This window comes from Diospyros lotus, chromosome 1, assembly GCF_014633365.1.
Source record: "Diospyros lotus cultivar Yz01 chromosome 1, ASM1463336v1, whole genome shotgun sequence".
Taxonomy (NCBI): domain Eukaryota; kingdom Viridiplantae; phylum Streptophyta; class Magnoliopsida; order Ericales; family Ebenaceae; genus Diospyros; species Diospyros lotus.
The window spans coordinates 27,054,049-27,081,720 of record NC_068338.1 but is presented as its reverse complement, the minus strand read 5'-3'; the positions used below and the strand labels follow the sequence as shown (position 1 = coordinate 27,081,720).

At 35.8% G+C, this 27,672-nt stretch overlaps 1 protein-coding gene across 15 annotated transcripts; it reads right to left on the bottom strand.

Annotated features, from left to right (window-relative positions):
* Positions 1–111: 111 nt before the first annotated feature.
* On the bottom strand, positions 112–25,092 carry LOC127811234 (DNA repair protein REV1-like). 15 transcript variants are annotated; one of them, XM_052351018.1, is made up of 9 exons: positions 24,145–25,071; positions 22,911–23,723; positions 18,125–18,233; positions 14,228–15,409; positions 13,922–13,993; positions 2,865–3,468; positions 2,672–2,795; positions 2,513–2,574; positions 112–621 (listed from the first exon to the last, which is right to left on the bottom strand). In XM_052351018.1, the coding sequence occupies exons 6-9, from the start codon at positions 2,982–2,984 to the stop codon at positions 514–516; spliced, it is 414 nt and encodes a 137-aa protein (XP_052206978.1). In that variant the 5' UTR covers positions 2,985–3,468; positions 13,922–13,993; positions 14,228–15,409; positions 18,125–18,233; positions 22,911–23,723; positions 24,145–25,071; the 3' UTR covers positions 112–513. The 15 variants fall into 15 exon arrangements, with proteins under 15 accessions (XP_052206978.1, XP_052206970.1, XP_052206921.1 ...); XM_052351010.1 differs by having other exon boundaries at positions 14,228–19,462; positions 22,911–22,977; positions 23,377–23,723; XM_052350961.1 differs by having other exon boundaries at positions 14,228–23,284; positions 23,377–23,494; positions 23,621–23,723.
* Positions 25,093–27,672: the final 2,580 nt, after the last annotated feature.

The window sequence follows — 27,672 nt, the reverse complement described above, 5'->3', positions numbered from 1 at the left end:
GGGGGCGCTGCTGATGCAGGTAACATAACATTTTCCTAGTTTGCAAAAGATAAGGCAGCGTAGTTTGGCAAAATACTTACCAGTCCGTTCATTGTTTGCCTTCTTAAGTTGATGCTAATTAAACAAATGACATTGATGTAATGACGGCTTCCTAGCATACCCAATTATCCGTTGGAGATCATGCGGATCAGGCCCTGCACTAGAGCTTGTCACTAGTCGAGAACATGGGTAAAATCGAATCCAAAGATAGGTGTGGCAAAGTGCAGCTCCCAATTCATTGTAGATTTGAGCTTAAGGTAACAGGTTCGGGTCTGTACAACAGTACAACAAAAACATTATCTTTAAGAGTCAGCTACATGATTGGATAATCCTTTTGCTAATATCCGACGCCTTTGAACCAAATACACCATGTGAGAACGAAGAGTATGGTCACTGCCTGAACATTCCACGTTAAAGGAGGGAGTATCCAATCAAACCCTTTTGTTGAGAAACGATGACCTCTCTCACATACAATCATTCTTCAAACAGGGGCTGGTAGAAAAGTTTAAATGCCTCTATAACTTCCAGATACCAGACTGCTTCTCTATCAGGAAATGGCGACAGGTCAACCATTTTGTGAACCTGAGATTCAACAACACAGCATTAACTTCTGTAAAGCGTGGAATAAAATGACAAAAGGAAAGAAGTTTCATATCTCAAAAAGAAACAGAATATTATCCATAGATGGAAATAAAGCTTCTGACTGTTGGGGAGGAGGTTCAAAAAGATATAATTACACTCTGTTTAGCAATATGTGGGGAGCGAAATACAATAAAGCTGGATAATTTTCCACGTACTTGTGAAATTCCTAAAATAAAGGAAGAACAGCCTATGCAGACATTTGAAAGTTTTATAGACAGCATGGCTCTGAACAATGTGGGGCTACTGGAGGTTAGCCAGGTTATATATATTTCATCTTTGAAATTTGAGTTTTCATAGTTGCAGTAACCTATGGCACGTACAATTGTTATTATTCTTATAATTATGAATTTATTATCATCATTGTTAATGGTTGATTATCATTATTGTTGTTATAACAGCAGAAACAAAAAGGGAGCCACAAATATTCTAGAGAAGTTAGCCAAGACAATTTTATTCAAAAGAAAAGACCGCATAGAACTCATAAGCTCTGTTTTGCACTCTACTCATCTCCAATAAGAAAACAAATCAGCATCATCTTTTGCAAGTTAGTCATTTACATTGTTTTCATAAACCATATTTAATGTGTTCTGTACATAAATTGCATTATTGAATCCCCAAACTTCTTCTGATTGTGATTCATTGCTCTATTTTCAAGCTTGAAGAATAGCATTAGGAAGCTTCCTATACACAATTCTATTCGTCCACATTCTGAAGTTAGAAACCAATATCATTTGCCTGTAGAAAGTATGCTGAAGACAGAAAAATATAATTAGCATAGCAAAGAAAGGCAGTTACAAAATGGTTGCCAAACGATTGCAACATTAATACCTTAAGGATGTTAAAATAAAGGCTAAATTAGAATATAACTCGTTTTTGGGAACACTGTCAAACGCCAAGCTCATTTGAAGATGTTGAAGCTTTGAGCTCTTTAGAAGCACTACTCCACAATGTAGTACCACTACAACAGCACGTACTAGATTGATTCTTATGGTTATTGTTGAAACATCTCGTACCCTATGAACCACAATGTCCAGGCATCTATTTATCATAATTCATGTCTTCTATGAATAAATAATTGGAAAACACTTATAGGGGTACAATATCTCACAAACATGATGTCTGACATTTTACAAAATATGCGCCTCATCAATATAAGTTCCAGCTCACTTTGGTTCCTTTGACTAGCCAATCTTTATAGCTATATCCATATCTAGCTTTTTGTCAAGGGATTGAAAAATGAGAAAGAAGCAAAACATTTTAATGGGCAACAAGTCAAAAAAGAATTTGAAAACCATCCACTCTTTTCTTCTCCCAGCCAAAAAACCAAAAGAAAAAAAAAAAAAAAAAAGCAAAGAATTGAGCCTTTCTTATTAAATTTTCATTTTTCTTTCCTTTTCCTTTGATAAATCTTCAAATCAAAGAAAGCATTAGTAAGTCAAAACAATAGGAACAAATCAAGCTTTGATCCCACTAGGTAAGGTGAATCTCTTGCGCCATTTGATCAAGGTTTTTAGCCCATATAATAGCTAAAACACTAAGTTTGATAAATAAGAAATCTATTTACACCGTCAATATACACTATGTTGAACGAAAACGAAACGGGAAATGTTCTCGATAGGAAACAAAAATGTGAAAATATATATTTTTCTAAAAAAATAGACATAAATAGGGTTCGAAACGGGAATGAGAAACGTTTCGAAAATGTTTCGAAAACTGAGAAACGACTTATATGAGGTGTTTCCATACAACATAGAATATACACACCAATTGTGCATTATATGACAACACATGAAAGGGGAAAGGAAATGGAGGAAGGTGTTGCCAGAGTTACCTTAATCAAGGGGATTTTACCAGTGCGGAAGACAAACACTCCGACCACCATTACATACATTCCTGTATATATATACATATGCGCAGCGAGAAGAGATGGATTAGAGAGATGCTGAAAGGGATTAACCGGGGAGGGGGAGGGGATCAAGACAAGGCAGACCTATGTCCCACCGGTGGTTCCGGAATTCGCCGGACAGAGAGAGCTCGATGATACCGGTGCCGTCGTCGAGGAGAAAACATCCGTCGCCGTCGTTTCCATGGGAGGCTGTTGAGACCAAAATTCCCTGCATTGGGGCGGGCATTAGGAATGAGGGGAAAGCAGAGAGAAGGAAGGAAAAGAGGTAGATACCTACTTGTAAGCAAGCGCGTTGGAAGAGGACGCCGGCGAGAGTCATGGAGGATTGCGACGGCGTTTGGCGGGCGCTCTTTAGCTGCACGCATAGCAGCTTCAGCGCCGCTAGACTGTAATCCATGTCTCCCTCTCTCTCAATAGAGAGAAAACATCCGAATTTTTCAGAAAGCCAGCTTTATTTTATTAAATTAAATTTTGCAATAAATAACATTGTTTTGAATTTTAACACGGACAGTGATACTAAAACCGATAAAAGAGAACGACCGAATTCGCCGACCGCATAAAATGTCAATTTGGTCCCCCTCCCTCTCTATCTCGTGAATCTGTTGGCGGTGGCTTGCACAATGCATTGCTCCGTTTCCTTTCGTCCTTTGCAAGCTCGCAGCCATGACGTCTCTCTTCATTTGCTCATTTCTGGTTCACTTTCGCTTTTGTTGCCCAACCTTTACTGAGTTCTATTCCTTTTATTAAGGCCATTGTTGGAGCAAATATTCATCGTAAAGGTAAAGCTTCGCAGAAATCGACGACGGTGGCCTGAACAAGCCCCTTCTCTGCTTATCATCATCGTCAGTCCCAATTTCTAGTCTGGACTTCAGTTACCGAATCTCCAAATCAAAAACAAAACAAAACAAATGCACCAAAATTAACCTTCCGTTTAGTCGGTTTAGCCAATCCATTTGAATTCTCAGTGAAACTGTCATTATTCATTTAACACATCACCTCCCACGTTAAAAAGTTTCCAGTGTGATTTGGGCAAATTAGAATACTTGGCATGCATGAGTTCTACAATGCCATGCACAGCAAAGAGCGCAATGCAATATTAATATATTATTATTATACTATATGCTGTTATATATTATGTATATATTATATAGGAAAAAATTTCACCTGATCCCTCAGATATAGATTAATTATAAGAACTACCCCTAATGTTTGATAAAATATAACAAGTACCCCTTTTGATTTCATGCTATGTTGCAATTTTTTCATGCTATTAATTAACCTTAATTAAACATTAAAATATAACCAAAATGCCTTTATAATATAGGAATGCTTTATTTCTTTTTATCTTTTTATTTGCCTATAGAATGGAATAGTAAATACTTTTTGCTTCTGTCTTATAATATAAAAATCTCTTACTATAAAATCTTTGCAACTCCATCACCGATGTGGTTGTAAGAGCTCTATCGTCAATATCACTCAAAAACACATATATATACACATTGTGTTAATGAAATTAATAATGGTAGTTGTTCTTCTTCTCTTTCTTTCCTTCATCATTTTTATTCTTCTTCTCTCTATTCTTTTTGCTTCCTTGGCATCAATGGCATTGATATTTAGGTTGATTTCAAATTAAAAATCCAAATTGAAATCAAACTTTAGATTTTTGATTTTAAACGCAACACCATAATTTCAATATAAAATAAACTACAAGAGCGATATCATTCACTATAATAATGGTTGTTGTAACTAAAGAGGCGACATTGTTTGTTTTTTATTTTTTTTTTCCTGAAAATAAAAAATATACAAGAAAAAAAAAGAAAAAGAATAGTTATAATCAAGAAAAAATGTTATTTTAAGAGCGTGAAAAAAGAAGATATAATGAAGGATAAAATAATTATTTTATTTTTTTATTTAATAGTATATAGATAATTGATAATTTTAAAATAGAGGTGATTCTTGCAATTATGCCAAACATTAGGCATGGTTTTACTATCTTCCTTATTATATATTATTATGCTATTTTGTATTTTTTGTATGCATTTACACAAGTGTTGTAAGTTGTCCATATTTTGAATGATATTATTGTAATAATTTGGCTATATTAATATTTTAACATTTTTTGTCCAAATTTTGTTTTTTTTTTAAAAGAAAAAATTTCTCAATATTTTATCAACCCAAACTGATAAAAACCAAACCAAGTGAATTGGTTTCATTCCAATTTTTCTTTCTCCTCTGTTCAACCATTTTGAAAACTTGAACCATCTACAGTTTTAAAGTAGAGGAAAGTAAAAGCTCTTTTCTTGAATTTTATAATGAAATAGAAAGAAATTAAATGATATCCTTTTCTTTTTCTGAAATCTCTTATAATTTGAGGTATTTGTGGCTCCCTTTTCTACTAACATTGCTAAAATAGTTTCAAGTTGAATTACATTTAGGGCTTGTTTGATTGGCCATTTTTTCTATGAAAAATGGTCAATTTTTTACTCAAATTCCAGCTTTTAGAGTGTTTGATTAGTCAAATTTTCCATAGAAAATATTTTCTCATGTCCGTGACCCTCTTTTCCCACTTTTGCTAGAAAATCAATTCCATGGGGGCAGAGAATTTCTTTTCTAAGTGAGCGTTAAGAGATGATGGCCCTTACCTGTGAGTGAGCGAGCGAGAGAGAGAGCGACGATGGCGACAAGGGGAAGTCCACGTCGAAGCGTGCCATGGTGGCGAAGGCTGCAACGCCGTAGTCAGAGTCATCGGCGTGGGACACGATCACCATTCCAAAGAAGACGAGGAGGAGGATGAGCAGAAATCCGGCCCAGAAAACTATTTTGGGAGATCCAGAGAAGGGGGTTTGGGAGGGAGGGGGGATAGAGAAGAAATGGGTTTGGGAGGGAGGGAGGAGACAGAGAGAGATGGGTACCGAAGATGGCAGCGATGGGCCACCCCCTGCCCTTTGCTCTTGACCTCGTTCTCGCCGATCTCACTCTCTCTCGTCGCCTTGGCCTCGCCCCTCACCCTCGATCTCGCTCTCGCCGTTGCCTCTCTGACTGTGTGTGTACATGTATACTATGTATATGGATAAAACAACAAGTCAGTGGGATGATGAAGCTCGATGACATGATAGGCTTTGAGCACTGTAATGAGGTCAGGTGTGCTCCAATATGAAGTAAGAGCTCCTTCAATAGCTTCGGTGGTGGCTCCCATGATTTTGGATAAGTGGTGATGGCTTCTGTTGTTGCTGTATGTTGACGATTATTTGTGTTTGTTTTTGATTTAAGCTTGCTTCGATGATTAGTAGTGAGGATGAATTCCAGAGTTCTTTGTGATGCTCTGTTCCTCTAAAATAGAGCAATGGCGACGGTGATGGGTGCTGCAACCGACAATGGCGACAGCGATAGGCGCTGCAACTTGTTGGGTGTGTATGTATGACGGTGATGGGATCTGCAACCGGTTAAGGAGAAGAAGTCGTTTTTTGAATATTTTGTATAGCATATTTGATTTATTTTTGGATAATTTCTAGGTAAAAAATTAAACTAATCAAACACATTCAATTGATAGTTTTCCTAAAATTTAATTCTAGATAATTTAATTCCCTAAAATTCATTTTCCTTTCATCCAAATTCCATCATTGCAATCAAACACACCCTTAGATTTAATACGGTTCGAGTTATTTGTAACAAGATCTCGAGTGGTTGAAACAATATGCATAAGTGGATTAAGAAAATAATTACTAGTAATGAAATGTTAGGATAATAAAGTCCTAATATGAAAAGTAAAAAAAAAAAAATTGTATAGCCGTAACAACTAAGGAAGAAAAAAAAGAAAAGAGAGAGAAAAAGAATATATACTTCTATAAGTGAAATAAAAAATATGCATGATACTTACAATGTGTCTGTTATATGATTTGTAATTTAACTTCTTTAAGATCGAAGTTAATATTTTTACTTGACTGTTGACTAGAGATGGTAAACGGGCTGGGCCTGGCAAACGGGCCGAGCCAGGTCGGCCCTGCCTGCCACCAAGTGGCCCGTGGGCCAGGCCAGCAGATTGCTGGCCCTAGCCTGACCCTACACGGGCCCGCGGGCTAGACGGGCCAAACGGGCCTGCCCAGCCCGCCCAGAGACTGAGAGCGAAGGGCGAGACTGAGAGCGAGAGGCACGGGCAACAGAAGGCGAGCGAGGGGCGAGGGCGAGACAGAGGGCAAGCGAGGGTGAGGGGCGCGGGCGAGGGTGAGATAGACGGCGAGACGAGGGTGAGGGCAAGGGAGGGCAAGACAAAGGGTGAGGGCGAGGGCAAGGGCTGTTTGGTGGGGGGGTTGTGTGGCCGATTAGTGGGCCAAGCAGGCCAGCCCGGCCCGCCACCATTTGGCCCGCCGGGCCAAGCAGGCCGGGCCAAATTAGCCCGGCCTTAAATGCTGGGTGCTGGGTCGGGCCCCAACGGGCCAGTCCGTCGGGCCAAGCCCATTTTGCCATCTCTATTGTTGACTCTTATACACAATGCCATCTGTCTATAGGCTCCTGAAGAAGAAGAGGAGGATAATAATGAAATCATTGAACGCGATATGAGCTAGAAACTTCTTATAAATAGGAAAAAAAAATTAAGCATGCACCAAGTAATATATCATTATTATTGAAAAAAATAACTTGTTTCAAGTTTGGTATTATTTTTTATGGATCCAAATAGACAAAATAAATTGAGAAAAAAAGAAACTTTTAGATGACAATTTAATCAATGATAATGAAGAGGAATGAAGAACCCCTTTAAAATACACAATATATCTTTTATTATAAATATTCAATGATGGATCAAATATTGAACTTCATGAAAGATACCAAATATGATGAACGCAACAACTTTGCTAACAATCAATGCAAAATTTCGCTCTAGTTGGGCACAATGCAAGGAGACTCCATTTGCCCTAGGTCTGGGATCTATTTGAACTTGCCTTTTGTGCCGTGTGTGAGTTGTGCTTGCTTTTCCCTTAAAAAATAAAGCACTTAATCGGCGTTCCTAAAGTAAAGTAAATCAATAGGCTAAACTCACATTTCTTTCTTTTAGTTTGGCTGAATAGGGCCAAAGTCACGAAAGTGAATTTCACTAATGCCAATGCCCTATCCTCCACAACTTGAAGCAAGACTCAAATCTAAAAGGGACATTTCCCTTTCATCAAGATATCCTTTTCCAACAACAGATCTAGATGAGATAGCTGCAATTATTCCTTCAACTGCACTTAGCCAATCCAAAGCATCCATTCGAGCTAGATCTGATGGCGTCTACTTTCAATGACAGTTTGATTCTTGCTAGTTGAAAGGCTGGATTGAATTTCTTAGTGAGTCAACTTTGAGTTCATACAGTTCCTAATCACTACTTAAACCTCGGTGAAACTAGCTAAAGCCCTGTTTTGAGTTGCCACTTTGCATTCTAGTTGACGAGTTAATTAAGTCGAATCCAAGTCACATTCCATCCCAATTGTCTTAGAGCATAAATTCAATTCATTATTTTGTGTAAGCAAGGCCTTCATGTAATTCAATCTTGATGCCCAACTCATACATGAAAGTTGAATCTTTCTTGCTTACATCAAAGCCATAAGAGCTTATCTTGGTCTCACTACAAACCAAAAAATACCTCTCCTCTCGTCAGTAACTGCCTTCCTTCAACCTAGAAGTTCCATTAACAATAGTTATTCCCCTTATTTCTTTCACAAAACAAAGTCTATGAAGTCAAGAAATTCAAAAACTCATTCAAAATGTTGAACAAAGATGTTGATCACCAAGGACACCTCAAGTCCTTTCGATTGTAATGAAAACAAAGTCAATCAATCACGATGCTTCACTCCAATGACACCTCAAAAATCAAACACCAAGAATTTGACCCTTTATGAAGTGAGCATAACATAAAAAAACCAGCATTATAACAACATGGTGGTTTTTGTTGTCACTTTAACTTGTGCTTACAATTATTACAAGCCACATATGTGGGAAAAGAACAGAAGCCAAGAGAAGGTGTAGGGCAAGAGAAGAAGCCAAAGTATGATGATGAAATGGGGCAAAGAGGAGGAAGATGACTGTGGAAGTGGAAGAGGAGATTGAGAGAATGCAGAAAGTGAAACAATGAAGTATCTTAAAACTCCTTGAAATGATACTATAGTGGAATTGTTGAGGATTGAACCAAAACAATTAGCAAAAAAAGCTTCAAATGACTTCAAGATTATCCTTTTAAACAAAAGAAAGTGAAAACAAGAATTTTAGTGGTTAAAAATAAAAAGACAACAAATGTATGAAATATTAACAAAAGACAAACAAATCACCTGGAAATAAAATCAAAAGTTGAAACTATATAGAAATAAAAGAAATTTAAATAAGACTTGAAATTCCATGTAAGGGTTGTTAGCCTTCATAGTCAAGCATAATGCTTCAACAAAAGAACACATCAAGCTAGTAATGGTTGGCCTTCCTACACACACGTGCCTGCCAAAATGCCTCCTTGGTTCGGGACAAAGCCAAGCCGATACATATGATAGGTGAAGGAAAGACCCCAATTTCATAGTGCCTAGGGAATGCAAGTTTGATCAAGGATTGGAGAGGAGAGGTGGAAGAAAAGGCTCGGGATGGATTGTTGAGTCTTTGTGCAAGTTGTATGTGGTGAGAGTCGCACATATAGTAATGAGGGTGGTTCGCATCTATACGTGTAGTGTGGTGGTTGGCCCTACCCACCCTATTTGTTCCATGATCTAGGGTCTATCGGAGCTATCCACTTTGATCAATTAGCCAAGATTTTAACTAGATGTGAAATCACTAGTGCTCGATCTAGTGGTATTTTTATGGGAATTCTATCTATCGCTGTAGGATCCCTATTCAAGATCACTTAAGTTAGGCGGTTGTAGGATGGACAATTGCCTATAAGTGGTAGGGTAAGGTGGGTGGTACCGCTTAGATTTTGGCCAATCTTCCTAACCACGCGCGAGCCGAGCTTAGAGTGCGTGAAACTCATCACTACCTCGTAAGGGCGTTGAGACCACAGCATGTTACACGAAAGCGTCACTTTCTCTGTAGTGTTGTCACACAACTGCCCACCTAGACGAGCCACTCGCTCTGTAGTGTTGTCACACAAGATAAGCACGCTGCCCGCTCTCTGGCCAGGTGAATAGAAGTTATCTTCCAGTCAACTATCCACCCAGTCAAGTGCAAAAAACACAGTAGAATCACACAACGCGCTACTGGTGTGCTTCCTACTTGCAAGGAAAGAAAGAAGAGCGACAAGGTTCAGTTCAAATTTGACTGTTTGCAGCATGGGAACGGATTACCCAAAAAATCCTTGGCAACAATGAAAAAAAAAAAAAAGATATCTCAGTAATGAAAACTATAGGGGGCTGTATTGGCGAGATCCAACAATGAACAACTACCCAAAAGAAAAACTGCTTAGAAGTCTAAGGACATTTAGTATTATACTCTACCCCCGAAACAACAGCCTTCGCGTCAAGCAAAACAGCCCTTGTCCCTTTCCTTTCTCCATTCCGCCTCATTCTTTGCTTTGCTTTGTTCCAATAGAATCTAAAGCAAAGTTAAAGTGGTTTGTATGCCTACTTTACCTACTTGAACGAAGTTTTGTTTTTAGGTTTATGGTAGTCAGCATCATGACATAATGAAAAGGAAGGAGTGAGGCTTTGGTTACAGACGAACGTTTCCAAAGGCGACCCTCTCGAGTTTCTGATTGTTTCCTAAATTGAAGCAGCCTTTCGTCGCCGTACCATTTTTCAAACAACTCACCCTACTAAAGTACCAAAAGTGCGATCTGCACAGTGACTAAGAAATGGGGTTGCACTTGAATTAAAGTGATGAGGTTGCAAAGAGAGAAGTAGGGCTCCTATTGACTAAAGGTTGGTTCTTTGTTTTCCTTTAGAATGAAAGTCCCTATGAAGCCGTACCACAACCTTTGTTTGATTCAAAAGGCGAACGAACAACCCCCCCCCCAGTCATATGGGGTGGGGTGCTTGAGGTAAGTAAGTTGCTTTGGATATGAGGAATTCCTAAAAAAAAAAAAAAGGCAAAGTCCAATATTCGACGAAGATCTTTCTACCGATAGATAAGAATGAGTGTTCGATATAGGGTGTTAAAGCCTGCTCTTTCTCTCAATTTTTTTTTTTAGAGAGAGCAGATATAACGACATAAAAAATAATCGACATATGATAAAGGATACATAGACATCTAAAGGGATGTCTATTCTATTCCTTTATTTTTATTTTAGAGAAAGAACTCTCGTTTATTTATTTCTTGTCTATCTATCATTGATTCTACCTATGAATCAAGTCAAATTCATTTTTGGGTTCCCCTGTATCGTTTTTGCTAACAAGTAAAGCCTGTTCCAAATGATTCTCCACTCCAACCCCCCCATCTGTCTTTTCCCACTTTGCTAATCTTCCTTGTTAACACTGGTCGGGCAACGGTGAGAGTGGGAGGAAGAGACCTAAGAGAAGACTTCACTTAGGTCTTTTTTCTTTTCAATGCAACACTGGAAAACACCCTTTCTTTGTCATCCCTGCAGTTTTCCAGATTTTGTATTGAACGCATGGCATAGCTAGGACCCTGCAAATCATGTTTGAGCCTATGTTAAAACCTACCCCCTATTTGAGTAAGGAAATAAAGCATTCCCACCAAGTTCAAATAAGGGAATGCTTCCCCCAACCATTCAAGAAAAGGCTCGACGAAAGGAGGGAGATGTGGCGAGGTAAGGAAAACATTTTCGAAGATCGAGATTTTATTTATTTTTCATCAAAAACGAAGAAGGCCGAGGTTGGATTAGGGTGCGTGTTATCTAAAGGGAACACGCTTTTTCGGTCACGATGGTATGATTTTCGAGCCCTCTCCTTGTTCCGCTCGCTGGCCAATTGGGATAACAACCTTCAAGCTTTGCTTGCCCTTTAAAAAAAAGAATTTTGGCTCAGCTTGAGAAAGCGCTGGCAACAACAGAAAGGAAGGGGTCCATGTAGCTGCTGCGTCCACCCCCTTCAACGTTAATAGGGTCAGCAGGTTTGGTATCTACTACAAAAGAGAGAATCAACTTCAAATAACCATGCCTCTGCTAGGCAGTGTGTAGAATGGCCGAGTGCGGACCTTTTTGGATATATAATCCAAGTCGAGAGTAGAGTTACGAGAACATCCATTTGATGGAAAACGGCTTTCATGTTTGGTTCAGAGAGCACTATTTCGTTGAGAATTCCTCGTTCCCTTTTGTGTGAATTCCCTAACGGCAAATTCAAAACTTGTGGGGACCTATCTATTCCATCTCTCGAGATTCGAAGAGAACCCCTCTCCCCTTCGGACTCCATATCTCTTTTGACTCTATATATGTGGGCACCTAATATCTATGAGGGTTCACCCACCCCGGTTACAACATTCCTTTCTACTGCGCCTAATGATCTGCTAATTTGTGGGATCATTATTTAATTACCCTACCATTTTTGCTTGACTATTGACTCCTATAGACAATGCCATTTGTCTACAAGCTCCTGAAGAAGAAGACGAGGTGAATAATGAAATCATTGAACACAATATTGAGCTAGGAAATTCTTATAAATAGGAAAAAAAATTAAGCATTCACCAAGTAATATATCTTTATTATTGAAAAAAATAACTTGTTTCGAGTTTTGTATTAGTTTTTATGGATCCAAATAAAAAAAATAAATTGAGAAAAAAAACACTTTTAGATGACAATTTAATCAATGATAATGAAGAGGACGCCCTATTTAAAAAACACAATATATCTTTTACCATAAATATTCAATGATGGATCAAATATTGAACTTAATGAAAAATACCAAATATAATGAATGCAACAACTTTGCTAATAGTTGACTCAAAATTTCACTTTAGTTGGGCAATGCAAGGAGACCCCTTTTGCCCCAGGTCTAGAATAGATTTGAACTTGCCTTTTGTGTTGTGCATGAGTTGTGCCTGCTTTTCCCTCAAAAAGCAAAGAACTTAATTGGCTTCCCTAAAGTAAAGTGAATCAATAGGTTAAACTCTCACATTTCTTTCTTTAGGCTTAGCCGAATGGGGCCAAGTCACGAAAGTGAATTTCACTAATGCCCGTTCCCTAACCTCCACAACTTGAAGCAAGACTCAATTATGAAAGGGATATTTCCCTTTCATCAAGATATCCTTCCCTAACAACAGATCTAGATGAGATAGCTACAGTTATTCCTTCAACTCCGCTTAGCCAGTCCAAAGCATCCATTTGAACTAGATTTGATGGCATCTACTTTCAATGATAGTTTGATTCTTGCTAGTTGAAAGGCTCTTGGATATCTCAGTGAGTCAACTTTGAGTTCTTATAGTCCTTAATCACTGCTTAAACCTCGGTGAAACTAGCTAAGGCTGCTTTGAGCTGCCACTTTGCATTCTAGTTGATGAGTTAATTAAGTCGAATCCAAGTCACATTCCATCCCAGTTGTCTCAGAGCATAAATTCAATTCATTATTTTGTGAAAGCAAGGCCTTTCTATAATTCAATCTCGATACCCAACTCATACATGAAAGTTGGATCTTTCTTGCTTACATCAAAGCTATAAGAGCTTATCCTGGTCTCACTACAGACCAGAGAATACCTCTCCTCTCGTCAATAGCTACCTTCGTTCACCCTAGAAGTTCCATCAACAACAGTTATTCCCCATGTTTCTTTCACAAAATGAAGTCTATGAAGTAAAGAGTCAAAAAGAAATTCAAAAACTCATTCAAAATGTGGAACAAAGATGTTGATTACCAAGGACACCTCAAGTACTTTCGATCCTAATGAAAGGGAAGTCAATCCTAGGAATAAATCATGATGCTTCACTCCCAGGACACCTCAAAAATCTCTGACCCTTTCTAAAGTGACCATAACAAAACATAATAGAACTAGCATTATAACAACAACATGGTGGTTTTTGTTGTCACTTCGTCCTATGCCTACAATTCTTACAAGCCACATATGTGGGAAAAGAATAGAAGCCAAGAGAAGAAGCAGGGCAAGAGGAGGAGCCCAAGTATGATGATGAAATGGGGCAAAGAGGAGGAAGATGATTGTGGAAGTGGAAGAGGAGATTCAAGGAATGTAGAAAGTGAAACAATAAAGTATCTTAAAACTCCTTGAAATGATACTACAGAGGATTGAACATAAACAATTACAAAATAACTCCAAATGACTTCAAGATAATCCTTTAAATAAAAGAAAGTGAAAACAAGAATTCTAGTGGTTAAAAATAAAAACACAACAAATGTATGAAATATTAACAAAAGATAAACAAAACACCTGGAAACAAAATCAAAAGTTGAAACTATACAGAAATAAAAGAAATTTAAATAAGACCTGAAATTCCATGCCATAATGCTTCGAAATTCCAAATGTAAGGGTAGTCAGCCTTCATAGTAAAGCATGATGCTTCAACAAAAGAACACATCAAGCCAGCTCCCATAAGTAAAATTCAAGAAATAATAAGTCAACATTTTGAAAACAGTCAAATTTAAAGCATGCATATAGTTTTGGAGGTTAATAATCTGAGGTAAAATGTTCAAAGCATCCAAAGTTTATGGCACAAAGTTTCTGAATTTGTATAAGTTCTGATGCTACAAAAGCCAAGAGATAACCTCGCTATTGAATGTTAATGGGAATTACCAATAAAAGAACAGGTGGAACACCTTGATTGGTAAAGCAACCCCCCACAACACCTGGCAAGATGAAGAAAGGAAAATACAAAGATTGTTGCTTGCAAGAAAAACAAATAACAAACTTAATCCAATGAAAACTGAGGAAGCTACTAATGGAGAAAAGGAAATTACCTCAATTGACAAAGGACCTCTTCTATCACAGATGAGAAGAAAAAGAAAAGAACAATGTCAACCAATGTTTCTCAAATACAAATAATAAAATTAGTGTATGCAAAATTTATAAATTTAGAATGTGTCAAAACATTGAAATAACAATGAAAACCTTATTTGGTTATTAAAGTAGGCAAAGGAGAAAGAGAAGAGGAAGTAGGTAGAGGAGGAGGTGGTGGGGCAGGGAGATCACGATGAAGAATAGGAGCAACAAGAGGAGAGAATAAGGAAGAGGAAGAGCAAAGCACCTAAGAGATGAAAAAACAAAAATCTTATATTGGAGTTCATTCATAAGACCATCACCCCAAAAACTCCAAACATAAAAAGGCATAAGAATAAATATATCAAAAAGGCGTAAGAATAAATATATCATATCACAACAAAACCAGGGAATAACATTTTAGATCCCGATGAAATGGAAATTAATCCTTGGAATCAATCACAATGATACACCTCATGCCAACACTAAGTATTGAAATAAATAAAAATAGGTATGAACCGTTCAAGCATTCCCTTTTTGAACAAACCTAGTGATAGCATGACAAAATTAACACTCTTAACAACATAGACTTAACCTGGTTTATGTTGGCACTTCAAATCAAAGATACAATTCTTCCAGGCAACATGTGGGCAAAGAAGGAAGCCAAAAGAAAAAGCAGGGAAGAGGAAAATCAATGGACTAATACATTGTTACCAAGGCTCTCCCACTAAACCAACATAATAATAACAATAAAAAATTAAAAATGTTTTTCAACACTAATAAGTACAATTAAGGAAAAAATACAAATCAACGTACTAATAAAGGGCTTCACAGCACGTGGATTCCCACTTCATGAGGGGCAGGGGATGGTCATTTGTGTACATGACCTTCATTTTGCTTTGCAAACAGTTTATTTTCACAACTCACAACCATATCATTGTTGAATGCCAAGGCTTGCCCACAAGGAAAAATCATATCGTCACTATGAAGGCTTGCCCACTAAACCAACAAAGTAAAAATAATTCAAAAATACATTTCAACACTTATAAGTACAATTAAAGGAAAAAATAAATTAACATACTAATAAAAAGGCATCCTAGCAACAAGTGGTGTCCTATTTTGTGAGGATTGGAAGAGAGTAGGTTGTGTACAAAATCTTTACATTGCTTTACAATTAGGTTATTTCCACAACAGGAACCCGTAATCTTCCGTTCACAAAGGATTAATCATATCGCTATTATGAACGTTTGCCAATAAACCAACATAGTAATAACAAAAAATTAAAAAATACATTTCAACAATAATAAGTACAATTAAGGAAATAAATAAATCTACATACAAATAAAAAGGCATCCTAACAACAAGTAAGTTGCAACTTTGTGAGGGTTAGGGGAGAGTAGATTGTGTACTCAACCTTCACACTGCTTTGCAATTAGTTTATTTCCACAGCTCGAACCCATGACCTTTTGTTCACAAAGTAGAAACCATATCATTACCAGGAAGGCTTGCCCACTAAACCAACATAGTAATAACAATAAAAAATTAAAACATACATTTCAATGCCATAAGGTATATTAAAGGAAAAAATATATCAACATAGTAATAAAAAGGGAACCTCGCAGCAAGTGGTGTCCTACTTTGTGAGGGTTGGGAGAGAATAGCTTGTGTACAAAATTGTCACATTGCTTTGTAATTAGGTTATTTTCACAACTCGAACCCGCAACCTTCCGTTCACAAAAGAAAAACCATATCGTTCTTGCGAATGCTTGCCCAATAAACCAACATAGTAATAACAATAAAAAATTAAAAAATTACATTTCAATACAAATAAGTACAATTACGGTAAAAAAAAATAAATCAACACGCTAATAAAAAGACATCCTAGCAACAAGTGATTTCTCGCTTTGTGAGGGTTAGGGGGGAGCAGGTTGTGTACACAACCCTCACATAGCTTTGTAAATTAGGTTATTTCCAAAATTTGAACCCGTGATCTTCCGTTCAAAAAGGAGCAACCATATTTTTACTACGAAGGCTTGCCCACCAAACCAACATAGTAATAACAAAAAAAATAAATAAAAAAATACATTCCAACACCAATAAGTATAATTAAAGGAAAAAATAAATCGACATTCTACTAAAAAGAGATCCAAGCAGCAAGTGGTGTCCTGCTTTGTGATGGTTGGAAGAGAGAATGCAACCTTCACATTGCTTTGCAATTAGGTTATTTCCACAACTCAAACCCACAACCTTCCATTCACAAAAAATCAGCCACATCATATGAACACTTGCCCACTAAACCAAAATATTAATAACAATAAAAAAATTAAAAAAAAAATATTTCGACACTAATAAGTACAATTAAGGAAAAAAATCAACATACTAATAAAAAGGCATCCTAGCAAAGAGTGATTTACCACTTTGTGAGGGTTAGGGAGAGCAGGTTGTAGGTTGTGTACTCAACCTTCACATTGCTTTGCAATTAGGTAATTTCCGCAATTCGAACTCATGATCTTTCGTTCACAAATGAGAAACCATATCGTTACTACGAAGGCTTGCCCACTAAACCAAAATAGTAATAACAATAAAAATTTAAAAATTAATTTCAACACCTACAAGTTCAATTAAGGGAAAAAATAAATCAACATACTAATAAAAATGCAACCTCACAACAAGTGGTGTCTTGCTTTGTGAGGGTTGGGAGAGAGTAGGTTGTGTATGCAACCATCACATTGCTTTGCAATTAGGTTATTTCCACAACTCGAACCCGCAACCTTCCATTCACAAAGGATCAACCATATCGTTGTTACAAATTCTTGCCCACTAAACCAGCATAGTAATAACATTAAAAGATTAAAAAAAAATAATTCAACACTAATAAGTACAATTAAGGAAAAAAATCAACATACTAATAAAAAGGCATCCTAGCAAAGAGTGATTCACCACTTTGTGAGGGTTAGGGAGAGTAGGTTGTAGGTTGTGTACTCAACCTTCACATTGCTTTGCAATTAGGTAATTTCCGCAATTCGAACTCATGATCTTTCATTCACAAATGAGAAACCATATCGTTACTATGAAAGCTTGCCCACTAAACAAAAATAGTAATAACAATAAAAATTTAAAAATTAATTTCAACACCTACAAGTTCAATTAAGGGAAAAAATAAATCAACATACTAATAAAAATGCAACCTCACAACAAGTGGTGTCTTGCTTTGTGAGGGTTGGGAGAGAGTAGGTTGTGTACGCAACCATCACATTGCTTTGCAATTAGGTTATTTCCACAACTCGAACCCGCAACCTTCCGTTCACAAAGGATCAACCACATCATTGTTATGAACACTTGCCCACTAAACCAAAATATTAATAACAATAAAAAATTTAAAAAAAATATTTCAACACTAATAAGTACAATTAAGGAAAAAAATCAACATACTAATAAAAAGGCATCCTAGCAAAGAGTGATTCACCACTTTGTGAGGGTTAGGGAGAGTAGGTTGTAGGTTGTGTACTCAACCTTCACATTGCTTTGCAATTAGGTAATTTCCGCAATTCGAACTCGTGATCTTTCATTCACAAATGAGAAACCATATCATTACTACGAAGGCTTGCCCACTAAACCAAAATAGTAACAACAATAAAAAATTAAAAATTAATTTCAACACCTACAAGTTCAATTAAGGGAAAAAATAAATCAACATACTAATAAAAATGCAACCTCACAACAAGTGGTGTCTTGCTTTGTAAGGGTTGGGAGAGAGTAGGTTGTGTATGCAACCATCACATTGCTTTGCAATTAGGTTATTTCCACAACTCGAACCTGCAACCTTCCATTCACAAATGATCAACCATATCGTTGTTACAAATTCTTGCCCACTAAACCAGCATAGTAATAACATTAAAAGATTAAAAAATACATTTCAACACGAATAAGTACAATTAAGGAAAAAAATAAATCAACATACTAATAAAAAGGTATCTTAGTAGCAAATGATTTCCCGCTTTGTAAGGGTTAGGGGAGAGTAGGTTGTGTACGAAAACTTCACATTGCCTTGCAATTAGGTTATTTCCACAACTTGAACACGTGATCTTCCGTTCACAAAGGAGAAACCATATTGTTACTACAAAGGCACCATTAAATCAACAAAGTAATAATAATAAAAAATTAAAACTATATTTCAACACCTATAAGTACAATTAAAGAAAAAATAAATCAACATGCTAATAAAAAGAAAAAATAAATCAACATGCTAATAAAAAGGCATCCTCGTATCAAGTGGTGTCCTGCTTTGTGAGGGTTGGGAAAGAGTAGGTTGTGTACGCAACCATCACATTGCTTTGCAATTAGATGAGTTCAGTAGGATCGCATAGAAATGCAGTAAAAAGGGCACATTTTATCCCAAAATATGAGTTCAGTAGGATCGCATAGAAATGATTCAGATCCAATCATGTGATCTTATATTGGTCCTACCAAAACATGATACAGTGTGCAATCTGAACAGATTCCATGAAAATGAAAAGTAGGATCATATTGATCCTACAATCCAAGTTAAGATCCAGAAACTATGGTTGGTGATTTAAATGAAATTTATGTACGTAGAGTCAACACATGGCAAAAAAAGTACCAAGACAAATTCTCATAAACTTAGGCATACTTGAGATAGCCAAAGAGGAGCCTTTGATTGTAACTGCATTTACCAAAAAATAAATAAATAAATAATATACAACGTTATTTAGCTGGTCCTTGTACCAAGACCATTTGCAGAAAACTCCAAATTTCTACATTATCATCTTTGAAGTAAACAAACAGGAAACAAGCATCTAGGCAGACAAACTGAGATATGAATTGTTCAAGCATCTAACCCTTTTTTGTACAAAGTTGGGGAGTGAATCAAATGATAGTACAATAAAATTAATATACTGAAAATTAAACCTAGCATGGTCCTTGTTCTCACTTCACACCATAGTAACAATTCTTACAAGCCAAAAATGTGGGGACAAAAGGGACACCTAGAGAAGAAGCCGGTCAATCTCTCCATCGCCACTATATGATGATCTGAAATATTCAAGGAGCATTTTGAGACATTAAATGAGTTTTTGAATATTTTAAAAGATTACGAAAATGGGTCAAAACTATGGGAACAAATAAAAAAGGGTGACCACATGATTGGGAGTAATGAGATGTTATGGGGTAGCAAGTGTATCAGTCAGATTTGGTGAAGTGGACCCATTTAGTGGGAAAGTCTATAATCAGTTTGCTCGTGGAAAGAAGGCCGGCTTAGGGCAGAGCTAAGTGTGCTAATATTATGTTTTAAAATATTCTGCTATGTTCTGTTTTCTTTTGTCAGTTTATTTTTTATTTTCTGTCAGTTATATCAGCTACATTAGTATTTGAATTTGTATAGATCTGCTATTCTATAGGACGTAGTTCCTAGTTCTAAGATGGCAGTTATCTCTCTACTTCCCAGCAAGACTTTTTATGTGGTTCAGAGGGGAATAAACAATTGTAATGCAGTAGTTTTCACAAAAGTTGAGTACTTTCTTACTCAAGGAGATCATCGGGTTCTTTCTTGATGAGCTCAAATTTCTAGTAAAGATAGGTCAGAAAGGAGAATATCACAGAAGCATTCTACAACTTCTTTTTCAGATTATTCTGTTTCAAAACCTATAAACCGATCCAGGGCTGAGGAACTTACCATGAGAAATGTTGATGCTTAACTTGAACCTAATATGTTGAGTTCGATACCAACCAAATTTCTGTTAGAAAATATCTACTAACAACATAAATTTGAGACCTGAAAACCTCAAAATAATAGTTTCAAGTCAAGTACCGACAAACCCCAATACTACCAATCATATGATTATTCAAATTACCAAATTATGAATTTTTTAATATTTTCAAAAATTACAAAAAACTAGCCAAAAATATGAAAAAAAAAAAAAAAAGTGATTACATGATTGGAGCATTGAGATATCATAACTTGCACCCAATATGTTGAGCCCGATAATCAACCAAATGTCTGCTGTTAGATGATATATGGTAGATTGGCTGATTTGTTGTAGAAAATTTGTAAAGGATGACTCAGAAACATGAAATTAGGCATGCTAACACATTTGACACATTTGGATGCCTCAGAATTCAAAATATGTCAACTTGCTAAAATGCTTAAATTCATTTTTCTTGGTAACACTATACAAAATTGCTTTAACTTGAACCCAATATGTTGAGCTCAATAATCAGCCAAATTTATGTTGTTAGATGATATATGGTAGATTGGCTGATTTGTTGTAGCAAATTAGGGAAGGATGACCCAAAAACATGAAATTAGGCATTTTAACACATTTCACACATTTGGATGCCTCAGAATTCCAAATATGTCAACTTGCTAGATGCTTAATTTCATTTTTCTGGGTAATGCTGTACAAAATTGCTTTACCAAATAAATAAATTTACCATATATATATTCAAACCACAGAAACTTGGGACCCGAAAGCCCCATAACAATGATTAAAGTTATGTATTAACATATAACTATACTCCAAATCATATGATCATTCAAATTACCGAATTATGAATATTTTAATATTTTCAGAAGTCATGTAAACAGGCAAAAAACTATGGGAAAAGAGTGATCAGAAATTTTTTAACTATTGAGATATGTTGATACATAACTTGAACCCAATATATTGAGGTCGATAATTGACCAAATTTCTGTTGTTAGCAGCTATTATGATGGATTGGTTGATTTGTTGTAGCAAATTTGGAAAGAATGACACAAAAACATAAATTAATCATTTTAACACATTTGACATATTTTCATGCCTAAGAATTCCAAATCTGTCAACTTGCTAAAATGCTTAACTTTATGTTTTCAGGTAAAACTGTACAAATTTGCCTTAACAAATAAACAAATTTACCATATATATTCAAACCATAGAAATATGAGATCCAAAAGCCTGATAACAATGGATTAAAGTTAAGCAGTAACATATCCCTATGCTCCAAATCATATGATCATTCAAATTACCGAACAATGAATTTTTTAATTTTTTTTAGTTACAGAAAAAAACAATTTTTTAATATTTTCAAAAATTATGCAGATGGGCAAAAATCACGAAAAAAATATCACATCATTAGGGAACTAGATAGTTAGATACAAAAATTGAACCCAACATGTTGAGGTCAATAATCACCAAATTTCTGTTGTCAGAAAGATATATGCTAATTAGCTTATTTATTGTAGTAAATTTGGAGAGAATGAACTAGAAACATGAAATTAGGAATTTTAACACATTTGAGTATTTGGATGCCTCTGAATTCCAAATCTGTTAACTTGCTAAAATACTTAATTTCATTTTTTTGGGTAACACTGTACAAAATTACCATAAGAAATAAATAAATTTACTATACATATTCAAGCCATGAAAAGTTGACGCCCCAGAGCCTCATAATAAGGGATTAAAATTAAGTATTAACACACTTGACATATTTGGACACCTCAAAAATCCAAAATCTGTCAACTTGCTAAAACACTGAATTTCATTTTCTTGAGTAACACTGTACACATTGGCTACAACAAATATATGTGTGTGTGTGTGTGTGTGTGTGTGTGTGTGTATTTGAACCACACAAAAATGGAACCCAAAAACCTCAACATAATGGATTCAAGTTAACTACTACATATCTAATATTCCCAATCATATGATCATTCAAATTATTGAATTATGAGTTTTTTAATAATTTCAAAATTACAACAAGCCAAAAATATCAAAGATGACTGATCACTTCATTGGAGTATCGAGATATCTTGTTGATACATAACATGAACCCAATAAAGGTTCATAATCAACCAAATTTCTGTTCATAGAAGATATATGGTGATTGGTTGATTTGTTGTAGCAAATTTGAGAATGATGACCAGGAAACATGAAATTAGGCATTTTAACACACTTTGACGTATTTGGATTCTTTAAACTTCAAAATATCTCAACTTTCTAAAATGCTTAATTTCACTTTTCCAGGTAACAAATTTTACCATAACAAGAAAAGAGACGTACCATATATATTTGAACTACGGAAATTTCAGGCATGAAAGCATCATAAATAATGGATTAAAATTAAATATTAACATAATCTCTATACTCCAGATCATATGATCATTCAAATTACCAAAATATGAATTTTTTGAATATTTTCAAAAGGTAAGAAAATGGGCCAAAAATATGAAAAAGAAAAATAAAGTATGATCACTTGATTGGATATTAGATGAAAAGGTGTTCACAAAAAACCAAAGGTATATCAAGTTAGAGTTATCCATTTTCTTCAAATAGACTTCAAACTTGTTTTTGCTTGTGATAGGCATTATTGAAGACTTGTAACATGACTTTAACCATGCTAATGATGATAGACTCCAAGTAAACAATTTAACAAACGAACTATTCATGATAGCAAAACAGACATGGACTACAACCTAGCGTTTAAAAACCTTGAGCACAGAACTTACCATGTCCACATGGATTATAGATGTTCTTCAAGTAGAAACATTAACACTAGAACTTATGTACCTAAAACTGCAAAAGCACCCAATCAGTACCAGTTTCTCCATGTGCCAATGAAATGTAGCCTAGACTCTGTCAAATCAAAACTCAATAACGGTGTATATCCTCATCAAGTAAATTTAGTAATATATACTATGATCATTGCAAAAAGTTACATACAAAAGAAACGAGAAAAGGGGATGTAAATTAAAACTGCTTAGGGAATAAAAAATGCCAAACAAAGATTAAAACATATATCTTATTAGTTTATTTGCAGCAATAGAATCCATCAGTCCATCAGTCATGCAGATTTCACTACTGGTAACACGCCACTAAGGACCTGGAATAAATTACGAACAATGGAAATTATAAAAGTTCGATAAATGCTAAATTATCAGCTTTGAATGTCAAAATTAGCAATGGACTGTGTACCTCGTGTTCCTGATTGTACTGTCTGGAAGGTTACTGCATATGATATGAGTGACACGATGCCTTGAATAATAATTCTCAAAGCGTCCTCCCCATGCTTTATTATACACCCTCACAGCACCTAGGGAAAAGAAAATTTTCAAGTATTTTGGTAACACCTCTATGCATTTAATGAGGATCGCCAAGTTCATTCATCAAAACCTTGACTAGATGGCACCACATTAAATCCACCAACAAAAATACAAACCCCTTCAAAAATAGGCTTCCCACTTTTCGAACAATGATTAGAAGAAGTCAATGCTTCAGCGTCAAACTGTTCCTGTAGTTTCTGATTATTCACGGCCATGTCACTGAAACCAGATGCCAAAACACATCAGTACACATTCAGAATCTCAGTATGATTAGGGGCCAAAAAGAGAACACCAACACGGAAAGAAGCACCAAAAAGAAACTGCTAATAAGTTAAAAGCCAACCAGAAGGTCATTATGTATACATGAAACTAAACAACGACGAAGAAGTTTAATGCTCTCCTATTCCGGCCCATTTGCTAACTACCAGAATTCAACTTTAAAAACCAAAAGGCCAACGAATACAGCGAATTACATTTGAAGTACTCATAAATTTACAATAGAATTCTGTATTTTCCTAATTTTTCTCGATTGTTCCGTTCCTTTTCTACTCAGTGATGTCAGTAATTTGAGTATACGTCATAGGACAACCGTTAATAGAAGCAATCAAACTGCATACAAATTCAGAGAGAGAGAGAGGACCTAGCGGAATCGGAGAAGAGCGAACTGCGAAAGGAGGACAGGAGGAAATGCAACATGCCTGGGGCTCTGATTACTTATCTGGAAGGGTTTGAAGAGAGCGAGTGAAGTCGAAGGTCGTTGTTTATGCCAGATGGGACAAATTGGGATGATCGATCAAGAAGATATTGGGGTTTTAGAGCCGTTAGAGGAATGAAACTTGCTTGCAAAGCAAGATAGATCCCGGCGATTTGATTTTATTTGATTTGGACGTACAGCCTGTTGCTGATTTGCTTCTCACTCTTGAAATACGAAGTCTTCTTGAGCTTCAGAGGCGAAGACCGGGTGTCTTCTTCAAATAGAGATGGTCAACGAAGCCGTTGCGGGTGTCTTCGCCTCTGAAGCTCAAGAAAGACTTCGTATTTCACGTTCAAGGATGACCTGAAGCTCGAGAGAGGTGAATCGATTTCTCCGGCGCTCCTGAAAGCTATCGAAGAGTCGAGGTTTGACGTGGCTGTTTTCTGCAAAGAAGTACGCTTCTTCCAAGAGGTTTTCCCTGGTTGTTTTCTGATCAAAACAGTGAGACAAAATTCTTTAATTCTTTTAACAATCTCTCTCTTCTACAGCCAAACAACAAAAGAGAGAAGGAAAGGAACTCGGAAAGAGCGATCCCCACACTGGTCGGTCCTCCCCCCAAACTCAACCATGGAGATCTCCGAGAAGCTCTTGAGTTCAAATTCCACATCTCGATCGCCGTCGCTTCCAGCTTTCTCCCTTGCGATCGGCTCCCTCATCTACGTCGCGCCCGCACTTCCTCGATGTTCTCGCCTATTTCTGGCCCCTCCTGCTCTGAGCTCTCCACCGCCCTGTATCTGGTCGCCGTCATCGTATTCGCCAAGGGCAAAGCAATGGACCCAACAAGAAAAAGATTAAGAGAAACTACCGCGGAAGGCCAAAGCACCAAAATAAATTAGAAAGGTAAAGTTGGTAAAGTAAGCCCTAGCCCAAATAGCAATTAAAAAATTGGGGTCCACCTAATTTTCGGTTCTGATCCGATTCATCGGATTATCTCAATATTAACCGATTTAAATGAAAGCTAATAATATATATATATAATCGGATCAGATGGTAGACCGATTCCCTATTTAACAGGTCGAACCGATCAGTCCAATCCAATTTTTAAAACATTGATGAATAAATCAGATTTGACGTCTTAGACAGTAATAAAACAATAAAAAAAACTCAAAAGAAAAAACATAAATAGATGAAGATGCATAAACTCTCCTTGTAAGACTATTCTATTCAAGTGTGAGGAAGTCTGATTGCTCAAGGAAATCTTTAGGTTTTTATACACTTTTAACAATCATTGTCAGAGTGATAGTTGATGTGATTGTGGCTAAATAAAGTGTTAACAACTAGGTTTAAAACTGAGAACATATAAATTGAACTCTTACTCTTAGTGTCACCTTAAAACTAATTGAAATATTAGAGTATTCTTTGAAATTTAATGATAACACTAATTAAATTTTTGATCATTGAATTTAATTTGTATTGATTTTTTTTAGAGTAAATTAGGTTGGGTTTTCTTGAGATTTGACTAAAAGATAATTATGTCTAAATGATGTAGACCACCTTTGACATCATAGACCGTATATCACTTTTCTCTTCCATTAAAATATGATTATTATTTTTAAAATTTTCAAATTAACCTTAATCTCTTTTTTCCTATTTAATTATAAATAATAAAAAAATAGTGAGATAGTCGATCAATAGTAAAACCCCATAGTGATTGAATTTCTAAAATCTCATTATCTTAGATTTCTAGACAATCTTATTAAAATAAGTTCTCTAGATATCATGTCTTCGTTATCATGGTATCTTTAAAAAATCTAATAATCAATGAGATTCTCCAAAAATCCTACAAAAATAGAGATGAGGTTTTAGAAATTATGTCATTGATGTGAGCAAAAGAAAGTGCCAATTGTTGAGAGAGAGGGAAAAAAATAAAGAGATATAAATAGAGAAAATACATATTTTATTTGACCAGGTGATGATAATATCTTATCTTTTTTTGGTACCCTCATATTTCTCTTAATTTATGTTTTTCTTTCATCATGGTACACTTGCAATAGGATTCTTTACACATGAGGGCCCTTTTTCCCCTACTCTCTCTTCATGGATGTGTAGAAAACCTTACAACTCGAAGGAGAATTGACTAATCAACCCTCATTAGTTTGATTTGTCAATAAATTGAATATATTGAATCTAGTGAGGTTCAATTTATAAATACTGGCCCTACCAATAGATAGATAAATAGATATAGCGAGAGAGAAATAAAGAGATGTAAAAAAATAAGTGATTATTGCCATTATTGGAGAAGATGGGTAGTCATTGATTGTAGGATAAAAAGGAGAAAGAAAGATATAAAAAAGAGAAATTAAGATGAATATTTACTTATGAGGTAGAATGACTATGTAATAAATTAATATTAAAATTTGAAGAGGCTTCTTTTAATTTTTATATATTAAAGGTGTCTTTATATTTTTATTATATCGTAAAAGTGTTCAATATAATTTATCTTTTTTATTATTATTCGAGTTGATAAAAGATTAAAAAGATAAAGTTGTTTAAATTTTTATATTAGAAAACTGTTTTTACATTCAAAAGAAAATGAAAAGGATAATAGAATAAACCAACTACAATTGATTTAAAAATCATAACAAAAAGTTAAAAATAAAGGTGTGCAATGGTTATATAACAAAAAGTTAAAAATAAAGGCACTGTAGCAGACGGGTCAGTTTGGCTCGGCCAGAAGAATGCGGGTCGTGTTGGGACAGTGATCTGTAGCCTGCAGCTCAGCTCGATCCATCAAAATGACCCTTGTGCCGGCCCACCAAATGGCATGTGTGCCGGCCTACCAAAAATAAAAAGAAAATATTTAAAAAATTACGTTTGTAATTAGTAATTATAAACATATTTTAAACATAATAATTAAAAATTATGTTTACTTATAAACATATTTTAAAAAATATTTGTTGCATTTGAAAACAAATAAAAAATATTTAAAAAATTAAAAATAAATGGCCCACGGATTGGCAGGCCTATGGGACGACCCAGGCAGCCAAGCCCAAGGGCGGGCCTGGCCCGCTTTGCCTTGGCTCATTTATTAAGGGCCATAGCGCCGTGTCGAGCCCCAATTTTCATTGCCCGACCCAACTCGCCTCCCTCGTAGGCCAAGTATTTGTTGTGTGTGTATGTTAACCAATTCGTGCAAAGTACAAAGGAGATGACGAGGCAAGGCGAAAAATGGCCATGGTAGAGGAGAGAAGAGGTGGCCATGACAGAGGAAAAAAAAGAGAGCATTTGTTTTTAAATAAATTAAATATCAAGTGTCATGTCACCTGGGCAAAATCACATGCCAATTAAAATTAATTTCAGCATTGGTTAAAATTGTAACTAATTTCAGAAATTGAACTCTTCTTATCAAAATTGAAAACATTACATAAAATTGACAAAACTTAAAATATTTGACCTTAGTGCTAATAGCCCTTT

Bases quoted from the DNA above. Each gene is read 5' to 3' on its own strand.
- LOC127811234 (XM_052350949.1), bottom strand. From the start codon at position 2,984: ATGGATTACAGTCTAGCGGCGCTGAAGCTGCTATGCGTGCAGCTAAAG. The intron at 2,796-2,864 runs GTAGGTATCTAC...GCCCCAATGCAG, and splicing joins TCCAACGCGCTTGCTTACAA to GGAATTTTGGTCTCAACAGC. The intron at 2,575-2,671 runs GTCTGCCTTGTC...ATATATATACAG, and splicing joins GAACCACCGGTGGGACATAG to GAATGTATGTAATGGTGGTC.